Below are 11,120 nucleotides of genomic sequence, written 5' to 3'. Positions count from 1 at the left end.
TCTGTGATTTTGGGTAACACTTGTGAATTAAGGGTGGTGCTACAGATATATAAACATATAAACATATCTTTCTGTGGTACCCATAGAATAATACTCGGGCTGAGTGTGAAAATTAAAAATATTATCACTTATTCTCTTATCATTATTCAAAATATTTATTTAAAATGTTGAACTGACAATTTCTTGTAATATTGTGTAATATTGATTTTAACAGTATACAATTAATTATTGTTATTATTAAATTATTTTATCATGGATTTTAATTTAATATATTCTGATAAATATACAGTTTAAATTAAATGTTTAATATATTTTATACGCATAGTATACGTTTATAGTATTTAATATCTCAAAAAGAAAATAATAATTATGGTTGATTTGAAAATTTCAATACTTGGACTATTTGCTCAGTTGATATTACTACTCTCAATTTTTGATATTTATTTCAAATCTCCAATTATCAGTGGTATACCAGACCAGCATGTGGATTATGAACCACCGGCTGATCGACTAGTACTATTTGTGGGAGATGGATTACGTGCGGACACATTTTACAACTATGCCAATGGAAATAGCCAATATTTCAAGTACCAAAAACAAATATATACTTACAAATAATATATTAATATTATTAAAAAATTGAATACATTGTTTTAATTTCTTTGATATTATTATTATATTATACTTTTCAGGAATTTATTGAAAACCAGTGCAACGTACGGTATATGCCATACTCGAGTGCCAACTGAGTCACGTCCTGGTCATATTGCTCTTATAGCCGGATTTTATGAAGATCCATCAGCTATTTTCAAAGTATTATGAGATTGTTTAATATGTTTTTAAGAGTTCTTATATTTATTACAATATTCACAATTACATCATTTGTATTGATAATTTTTCTAAAAATGATGTATATAATATATATAATAAAAAAGATAAAAATAATTGGTGATTGTTATTTAATAAATGTCATATTTATTTAGGTTTTTTTTTATGTCTGTACTCTATAATAATAAGATACTAACAATTAAATATTTCATGTTAATATGTATATTTTTAGGGATGGAAAGACAATGTTGTTGAATTTGATTCAGTATTTAATAAAAGTGATACAACCATTTCTTGGGGTAGTCCTGATATTGTTTCAATGTTCAAGAAAGGTAATCATAATTATATAATCATTGTTAATAACTTATTATTTTTATGATTTCTTTTAGGAGCTATTGCGGGCAACGTACATACTTATACCTATGATCCTGAACTACAAGATTTTAGTGGCAAGAATGGATCTAGTATAGTTTTGTCAGAATGGGTATTTAATAAAGTTAAATGGTTCTTTGATGAGTCAAAAAGTGATAAAATAATTCAAAGCAAATTGATGAAAAAAAAATTAGTGTTATTTTTACATCTTTTGGGTACAGACGTTTCCGGACATATCGACAAACCAAATTCAAAGTAAATTCATAAGATTTTTTTTTTTTTGCTTATATTCCTTTAAGATTAAAAATTATGTTATGTTTAGAGAATATTTAGAAAATTTAATTTATATTGAAAAAGTTGTTAAAGAAATAGAACAGTTACTAGAATCTTACTATAACGATAATCGTACAGCATATATTTTTACATCTGACCACGGTATGACAGATTGGGGTAAGAATTTTGAACACCATTATGTCTTAGAACTATTTAATCTTAAAACTTAAATTGTATTCATAGGTTCACATGGAGATGGTTCAGCTAGCGAGACTGAAGTACCTATAGTTACCTGGGGTGCTGGATTATCATATGCCAAAAATAATTCAATTTCTTTGCAAGTGAATATTAATCAGGCTGATGTTGCACCACTTATGGCTACTTTAATCGGTGTACCTATACCTGTACATTCAGTAGTATGTATTCATTTGAATATGTAAATATTATTTTTGTCATAATCATAATTTTTTTAGGGTATTTTGCCTCTAAATTTATTTAACACTGATGCTAAAGCTCGAGCCAAATATCTTCTGGCTAATGCGCTACAAATAAATGCTGCTTTTTCAACAGCACGTGTAAACATTGAACAGCAATTGTTTAAACTATTTTATTCACCTTATGAACCACTCAGTATTAATATTCAGGATAAATACCTTCAAGATATTACAAAATTGATCGAGCTTTCAAAAACTGATGAATGTGTAATAATTGTTTTCAATTATATTAAAATTGATTATAACTATTAATTATTAATTGTGTTAAAGATTAATAATTCTTTTATAGGTAAAGCTATGCTATGAGTGGATTAATTTAGGTTTACACGGAATTAATTACTACAATACATATTATAAATTACCACTTCTTTTTTGTGTAACATTTGTTAGCCTTGGTTGGATTACTTTACTTATACTTGAAACCAATTCTATTAAAAAGCGTCGAAAAATAAATAGATTCCATAAATTATTGATCAATGGAATATTTTTAACAGTTGCTGTATGTTCTTCATTTTTAATTAGTGGTAAATATTCTCTTCAATATGTGTTAATATATTTGAACTAACCAATTTCGATAAATTAAATAATTTTAAAATTATCAATTCTATTACAGCTCAATCTCTTCCAATGCAATTTTATGTGTACACATTTATGCCATTAATACTCTGGTGTATGTGTATTACTAGAATTTTTCAGATATTTAATTTATCCCATATGATGCAAAAGATACTACAAGTTAAAGGATCAGAATTGTTTGAAATATTATTTTATTTAATTGGCATTGAACTACTGGTAAATTAAAAGTAGTGAAAGTAGATAAACTTACAATTAACAATGTTTTTATTTTTAATCATAGGTGTGGACATTTTTTGAACGCCGCATACTAACTTTAGCCTTAGCTATACTGTGCTTTTGGATGACTTTCTATTCAATAGAAAAAGGATTTTTACCTATTCAAATAGCCATAATATTTTGTTCTTCTGCATTATTTGCTTCTTTCCCTGCAGTAATTATTATTGATGGTCATGCAAATATAATTTACGTGTAATTACTTAGAATTTATGTATCCTTAGAATAATATTTAATATAAAATGTATACACTAGTGTATTAGGTGCAGTTATTTGGCTATTGGCAGGATTAATACACTACAAGAACCAAAGCGGAGTACGTAAAATTACTACATTTTTACAAGTATTATTGTTAGCTATAGCAATTGCAAATGTTGTGATTGTATCAAGTAGTATAGAAAACAAACAAGGGTTATCTTTAGTAAACAAAGTAGTTTCTTGGACAATATCAAGTAATAAACTATTATGTTATAAATTATTATTTCTGAAAATTACTTTTTGTAATGTTGAATTTTTTTTTAGTTTTATCAATGTTTTTAATCAGAAAAACCTCAAATCTATTATCAAATAAAACAACAGTACTTTTATCAATTGGTATTCCTTATATTCAACTATCATTAAACTTGGAAGTATTATTCATACTTGTTCTCGTAATAACATTAGCATGTTGGCGAAAAATTGTGATAAAATCTACAGACTCTAGTCAAGCCCTTTGGACCCAATGGAGACATGCATTCTGTTTTGTAAGTAAGACTTAAGTATATTTGTATTCATTAATACAGTTTAAACTAATCTAACAATTTTTGTAGTTGTTATTTAGTTTTGGATCTTTTTTTGGCACTGGAAATATTGCATCTATTAATTCATTTGATCCTTCAATTGGAAGGTGTTTCGTCTCAGTATTCTCTCCATTTATTATTATGGGGTTGGTCCTATTCAAAATACTTGCCCCTATTTTATTGACATGTTGTACATTCTACCTCACAAGTATTAAATTAAAGGTTGGGTTTTTTATTTGTATTAAAAATAAATGATCAAGTGTTTAAGTGTTTAAGATAAATGTTTTGGTTTTAGATACCTCCAATCAATGTGTTTGCTTTAATGTTAGCCATGTCCAACATAATGGGTCTTCATTTTTTATTTCTAATAAAAAATACTGGCAGTTGGCTGGACATTGGGATGTCAATTTCTCACTATGTTATTGTTCAATCACTTGCATTATTTTTATCGCTTATGTACGGACTGGCAGGATTATTGATCGGTGCTGAAGAAAATGACTCTGAACATAGTTCTAAACAATTATTGCCAACTACTAACAAAAAATCAACGTGAAGAATGAAATTGGGAATATATTATATTACTAAAATATTATTTATAAAAAAAAAACCAATTTGATTACTTATATGTAAATTATATAGTAATCACTATTATTGTATGATCTCATTTCATTATTATGATTGATATTCATCATAAACTTGAATATAAAGGATACACAACAAGTAATTTTATCAATAATTGTATCAGTAATAATCAATCAAAATGTAGTCATGATTAGATAAATATAGTCGGTGGCACTAATGTATACCTACATACATATAAAAGACTAACTAATTGAACTTATTTAAATAATTTAAATAATTTCTTTTATATAAACGTTATATTTGAAAAGACAAGTCCTAGTCTTAAAAATAATTATTTATTGATAACTTACGTTCCTTGTGTATCCTGTATATTGTACTTGTTAGTTATATCAACATAAAACATGTTTTATTTTATTTTTACATTACAAATATAGAATAATTTTTGTCACAAAATATTTTTACATTATATTTTATAATACCATATAACTATAAATAAATTAATTATTAATGTGAATACACTGTACGCTATATGTTGAGCTGTGTTACAGTGTCCCAATTCAATATTTCGACACGCTGATGACACAAATTTGTTTTCAGATAATGTGTCAGCGATTTTTCTTATAAAATAAGCTTCTTCCATCCCACACTTGATTTTACTTGTAGTATATACACAATTTAGAAAACCATGTTTTGCACTGTAACAAGATAAAAAATTTGAATAATCAAAAATTTATAACTTATCAACAAAATAAATAATAAAATATTAGAAGTTAAAATTAAAAAAATAATGAAATAACACAATAATAGTAACTTATGAATTGTGATCATAAAAATTAATATGTATATTAAAGATGTACTGATTTAGAAATAATATGTATGACAAATATACTGAAGATAAGACAATATTTTAACATCGTCTCACTTTTCTTTCCTGATAATTTATTTTATACTTATTGTTTATTTACAAAATAGTTAAATAAAAATGTTCATAATTGTATACTAGATATGTCTGGTAACAAAAACTCAACATTTAGAATCCCTCAGTTTGTTTTAATATGACCTAGAAGATGTCTTTGTCATTATAATTTGTACTTGAATAAGAATATAAGAATAAATTATCAAAGCTATAAATCATTGTAATGACAATTTTTTTAAAAAAATTGTTTAATATTCTCATATAAAATACATTTTGTAATTATTCAAATTAATCATACAAAAATTATTGTTACCTAATACCTACCAACCAAGTTTTTAGATATTCAAAGTATCATTTTATAGCATAATAGGATTCACAGAAAAAAAGAACTAAAACATAAACATCAAAGCTAAAATGTATGATCAAATTGAACTTGACGCTTTTTTATACTTATTTCAAAGAATAATAATAATAAAAAAAAACTACTTTGATCAACACGAGATTTATTTATGTCGAGGACTTTATGACTAATAGAGATAATACATATAGTTCAAAAACACTGTTTTCATTTTTTTTAATGTATTAAACCAAGAGTAAGGTGGCCTCAAATATAAAAAATACTGTTTCGTATTTTAAGAGGTAAATCAGATAAAACTAATTACCCCATCAAGCCAATGATTTTTGTAGTCAATACCTATGATCTATAAAATTCTAATTCTTTAGATTTTCTAAAACCTATTTTCGTGGTCCAAAATACTATTCAGAATTTATCTCGGACAAAGTGATAGCGAAATACAGCATCTCACTATCTCAGTGTAGCGCTATTAGCTTGAATAGCCTAGGTGGTTATATTCTAGAGGTCGTTGCACTTTGCTATTGTTATAAAACTACTTTTGTATGGCCGTTTGCGCATTTCTATTGTTATAAAAGAGCCTAGGCCGTTTGCCCATCGTTATTGTTAAAAAATAACCTTTGTTATATTATGTTACATATATTGTACTTGTAGGCGGTTTATGCACCGTGAATACTCCGGTTCTAGAATTTTGATCATCGACTTTCGAAAAAACGCGGTATGGCCCTATATTGAATGGTATAACTAGTTTTATCCCTAAAGTCGTTTAAAATTGACAGTTATGACATACCTAGACAAAAATATATATACTCTTAGAAGTTAAAACAGCTTCCCATCACAAATAAATACCTTTATACGCTGCGCCATCTAATGTATTCATAGTTTGAAAAGAATTCTGATATAATAGTCGCGATATCGGCATATCGCGCATCGGGATGCTAAAATTTCATTTGTACATTGCTGATCGGATTAGTGGAGTATTTTTTACTATGAATTCAAAATTGATGCTGAGTCATGAAGTACGTCGAATAGCGTAGGTTGTAAATGCTTGGTTGTCGATTGTCTAAAAATGTTATAGCGGTAAAGGTCGTATTATAATATTCATAATTTTAAATTGTTCATAAACAGATAAACGATTTAATTTATTTTAATTATTCCCAAATAAAATTTTTAGAATTAATACTTTTCAGTTTTTTTTTTAGTTCATTGCTCCGTAAAACGGTTTTGTAACTTGTTTCATGATTTTTCTTTACTCATAGTTTACATATAGATTACTATAATTATAGTAAATATGCAAAAATATACACTACAAATTTTTGATAATTTTCTCGTAGTGTCTGGGAAAAGATTTTTAGCTCACTAATCAAATATTTAAAAAAAAAAAAAAACGTAAATACAACAATTTCCGAGCCCTAGAATTTATCACTTCACACTTAACTTGTATTCATAATTGGATCCTTATTGGTTATTATTATTATACATATTTTCTTTATTTCATACAATAAACCAACTTTTAAAATGTTCACTTATAAGTTGACATGATTATAAACTTTAAGATATAATAATTTATATTTTATTTTTCATTGAAATGTAATATTTCAAGAAAATAAATTTCATGACATTTTAAAACCCTAACTATAATTGTCAAAAAGCGCTATTTTCAATGTTTTCATACTGTATTTGTCCTGTAATTTATTTTTAATTTTATTAATTCCACCTATATAATATAACTATATTAGTATCAACAATGATACAAAATGTGCCTGTTGCACTCATTGCACTGTTTGGCATTTTCATATACTTATACCTAATGTTATGTTTATTTTAATTGTTTTCGGTGATGCAATAATATTACGACGTCGTGTACACGGTAATTGTACAAACATCAGATAACAACTTAACGGTTCAAGAGTTCTAACAAATGGCCGAAGACAAAACGGAACCTTTTTACTCATCATAATATTATGTATTTTATTTTGTAACAACATTATGCAGGTATAGAACTACTTTTAGAATGTTAAGCGCAATAAGTATACGCAAAACATCACTATTATAGTATTACATAATATAAAGGTAGGCATAATAAGTATACCGGGGAGTGTATATTATTTGTAGATTTTTATTCGTATTTCGCATTCATAAAAGAATAAATAAAATGCTTTTGAAATATTAAAATGGATTTCAAGTGTATGTTTTGGAAATATGTTTTTTCGTAATAAAAACGCACCTGCGAGAGTACTGTGAAATTTTGACGTTTGTTATTTTCTTATAGCACAATATTATACGTTACGAGATGTGTATGTATCTTAGAAACAAATAATATAAGTATTATCGACATTGCTAACGCGTGTCGTTTACTATATTGTACATTTTTTGTCCTACTCGGAAGTTAGAAGTGTATATTTTTAATATTCGCTATGAACTACAATTATTATTATTGTATTTTTATAAAGGTACCTAGGATTTTATTGTTATATGTCAGTTGACGTTTGATGGCCGAAACCTACAAAAATATTGGATTGAGAACATACCTTCCGTATTGGTTCTCACATGTCAATATAATATTATTATGTCTGTCGATTATACCGGTTGACTATATATGGAGCTTGTCTAGTTTAATATACATTTAGTGATTTATATTCTGCTTTAAAAATTTATATTAAATACATACGTTAACTGCATTGTTTATTATGTATCGAATTGGGTGTTTGCAATTACCCGCACAAACCTACGAAATTCATTTTCTGAATACTTTAAGGTTAAGTAAGTTTCGCAAGCTTTTATATATATTTTAATAAGATTGAATAGATTTTTAAAAGACAAAACTATTTGCATTATTTAACAAAGAAAAGAGTTAGTTTTAAAAGTTAAATTGATTTTTATTCGGGATAAAGAGTAAACCAGGAAACTCATTTTTTTTTGTTTTTTTAAACAAAAAAACTTTTTCAGAACTGGTAGTATAATGAGATTTAGTTTAATTAAAAATTAATTGAGTAAGGCTTCCAATTTTATTTTTAAAAATATATGAGATCGTATTTTATGTTATAAACTTATAAATAAACAAAAGTGTATACAGGGACAATACTACAACACTTAAGTACCTACCTATAGTAAGTAATAGTTTTAGAATATTACATTATTCGGACTTGTCTAGAAACATTAATTTATTTTATAAAATATTTCATTACAATTTATAACAATATTAAAACAAAATGAAAAATAAAACTGGACAGAATTGTATGGAGTTCAGTCTCAAAAAATAGTCTACGAATACCTCAACACTTGTTAGTTGTATATGTGTTATACAAATCAAAATCAATAGCATATATTATGACTTGTAAAGAACGGTTTTGAGCGGAGATCGGTTAAAATTGCGCTTGCTGACATTTATTTAAATTATTTCAACGGTTGTTAATGGTGGTTTTTTTTACACTTCGAGACTATCAAGGACATTGAAACACGATCTCTCCAAAGTTTCATTTTATCTTTATTTGATTTGCGATCCTGAGGTGCGTTCTATATGTGAAGGTTTTAGTGCGCTCCTGCTACCTAATAGTGTTTGTAGAAAAAGTCAGAGAAAAATATCTTTAACCAATAAATTTACTTTCAAATACGAAATCGTTTCAAATTTCGGTTGTACACGTCGAATTAAGTTCATAAATTAAATAGAATCATTTCATATAATAAGCGTATGCATTGTTTATTATACATTGATTGATTTCGCCTTTTATTTACCTCAACGCGTTTTTAAATAATAATATATTTTCAAGTAAGCGATTGATCCTGTGGCCAACGTTTTCTGACCGAACGGATTTCTTTTATTCAGATTTTTTTTATCTTATTTATAATATATATTTCCTGTTTAAAGGTACGTATTATGCGGGTTTTTTCTCCAGCGATTTTTAGTGAAGACAATTTAGTTAGTATTGAACGGTCAAATCTACCTGAACATATTCCACTCCTATCTCTTACCTTCCTCGCACTACATTTTACTATTTATCTTTCTCTCTCTCTCTCTTTCTCTCTCTCTCACGAGACAGTAAGAGAGAAATGATACGAAGGAGTCGCTGCGTGCGTATAATATATGCAATAATGGAATACACGAAGAAGCCATCTTCTCTTGGTCGAATAATAATATGTTTAGTCTGGAGTAAGGTTAGATATAGATATATATCTACCGGATGATTCAAGACACGCATTATTTCCAAAACGTTTGTTTTTAAATATATTTTTTTACATAATCTTAGATGGTTAAAAAATATTTAATTTTACCATTATGTATATCATTATCTATTTTTAAAAATAATTTACTTTTTTTAAGTTGAATATGTATTTTAATTTTATTTTTCCAAAACAGAATATTTTTTTAGAGTACTTTCACGTTTGAAAATCGAATTTTGGACGAATAGATATTTTAAGTTTAGATGCGTGAGCTGAAACAGTATATGGGTACCCCGTAAAATATTAGTTTGCTACTTCATTCATCTAAATTTCAAGTTCCCATAACTAATAAACTTCTTGTCAATAATTTTATCTTTAGAAATCGAAATACTCCAAATAATATTTTTTTCGGGAATATGAAATAAACAATACACGTTATCATTAAAAGTAGTAAGATATTTATAAAAACTACAACGATGGAAAATAGTAAAAGTATAATTTTTTTTCCAAAAATGTTGTTTTGCAACTTATTAAAGTAATAAAAAAGAAATATTTTCATAAACGTTTGTGTTTCTGAAATAATAATACGTATTAGTATCTTAAGTTAGATGGATCAACCCGTATATACACTATACCTAACTTATAACTTTACCCCAATGTGTGTATGTGTGGTATATTGTGTACGTTTTTATTTGTCCACCGCACACAATCGTAATGCGGGATTGTGAATATACAACGAATTAGGCACAATATTATAATTTTCGAGTTTAGGACAGAAACACGTTTTCGAGGAAATGTGAATTTGTGTACGAACTGTATGTCTGTATACACATATTATTTGCATATGTGCACTGTGTACACTATCCGTCCCCGTTTACCGAACGATCAACGATTGTTATATTTGTATGATAATACCGGAGGGTTAGTCGTCACTCATCGCATATTAACGTCCAGTGTTGGATATCAAAAGCGTAAATTATCTATAGTTGTGAAACTCTTCGTCACTATTATAATTGCCATTGCGAATGCCGATGAACGAGTATGACGAATACATATTATAATAAAAATAAATGATTAAATGGGAATATTTCATTAAATTATCATGTTGCGTGTCCAAATTGACTGGCTTCAATACGATTTTGAGTTTCCAGGTATATATTTTTCTTGATCGATGTTATTTCTCACTACCTTTTGTAAGAATTATGGTTCCTTTTTCCTCGAACATCACTCTTAGATAATAAAATGTATCCACCTCAATGGACTTTTGTGATTCTAAACGTGATAAATTTAAGTTTTATGTTATATAATCGTTGTTATGAAATAATACTAATAATAATATACTTATAAAAATGTATTTGTATTTTATGTAACGATTATTAGTATTTTTCAAATATTCTATATTTAAGTTTAGTACATGCTTAATATCTTGTAAAGTCAATCTTAACTATCCAACAGATACGTTATAGTAAACAATACAACAGTTTAGTACTTATATGCGTATTTTTTTATATTAT

General features: G+C 26.8%; 2 protein-coding genes across 3 annotated transcripts in view; one reads left to right on the top strand and one right to left on the bottom strand.

Moving 5' to 3' along the window:
* The first annotated feature begins 295 nt into the window (after positions 1–295).
* LOC113551524 (GPI ethanolamine phosphate transferase 1-like) lies at positions 296–4,372 on the top strand. 2 transcript variants are annotated; one of them, XM_026953805.1, is made up of 14 exons: positions 370–587; positions 693–813; positions 1,061–1,160; positions 1,218–1,455; positions 1,523–1,650; positions 1,717–1,889; positions 1,947–2,174; positions 2,257–2,491; positions 2,581–2,759; positions 2,824–3,011; positions 3,072–3,268; positions 3,339–3,559; positions 3,626–3,817; positions 3,891–4,372. In XM_026953805.1, exons 1-14 carry the CDS (start codon positions 370–372, stop codon positions 4,146–4,148), a joined length of 2,676 nt encoding a protein of 891 aa, XP_026809606.1. In that variant the 3' UTR covers positions 4,149–4,372. The 2 variants fall into 2 exon arrangements, with proteins under 2 accessions (XP_026809608.1, XP_026809606.1); XM_026953807.1 differs by lacking the exon at positions 3,891–4,372 and having other exon boundaries at positions 296–587; positions 3,339–3,563; positions 3,626–3,762.
* A 239-nt stretch (positions 4,373–4,611) lies between these two features.
* Positions 4,612–11,120, bottom strand: part of LOC113551525 — a 71,344-nt gene continuing 64,835 nt past the window's right edge. Inside the window, exon 5 of the mRNA XM_026953808.1 lies at positions 4,612–4,872. Within this exon, the coding sequence (XP_026809609.1) occupies positions 4,641–4,872 (232 nt within the window). The 3' untranslated portion in view covers positions 4,612–4,640. The remainder of the gene's footprint in view (positions 4,873–11,120) is intronic.

Source organism: Rhopalosiphum maidis, chromosome 2 (assembly GCF_003676215.2).
Source record: "Rhopalosiphum maidis isolate BTI-1 chromosome 2, ASM367621v3, whole genome shotgun sequence".
NCBI lineage: Eukaryota > Metazoa > Arthropoda > Insecta > Hemiptera > Aphididae > Rhopalosiphum > Rhopalosiphum maidis.
Note: the sequence above shows the minus strand (reverse complement) of the source record. Positions and strands in the feature narration are given on the sequence as shown.

Bases quoted from the DNA above. Each gene is read 5' to 3' on its own strand.
- LOC113551524 (XM_026953805.1), top strand. From the start codon at position 370: ATGGTTGATTTGAAAATTTCAATACTTGGACTATTTGCTCAGTTGATA. The intron at 814-1,060 runs GTATTATGAGAT...GTATATTTTTAG, and splicing joins ATCCATCAGCTATTTTCAAA to GGATGGAAAGACAATGTTGT. The intron at 2,492-2,580 runs GTAAATATTCTC...ATTCTATTACAG, and splicing joins TTCTTCATTTTTAATTAGTG to CTCAATCTCTTCCAATGCAA.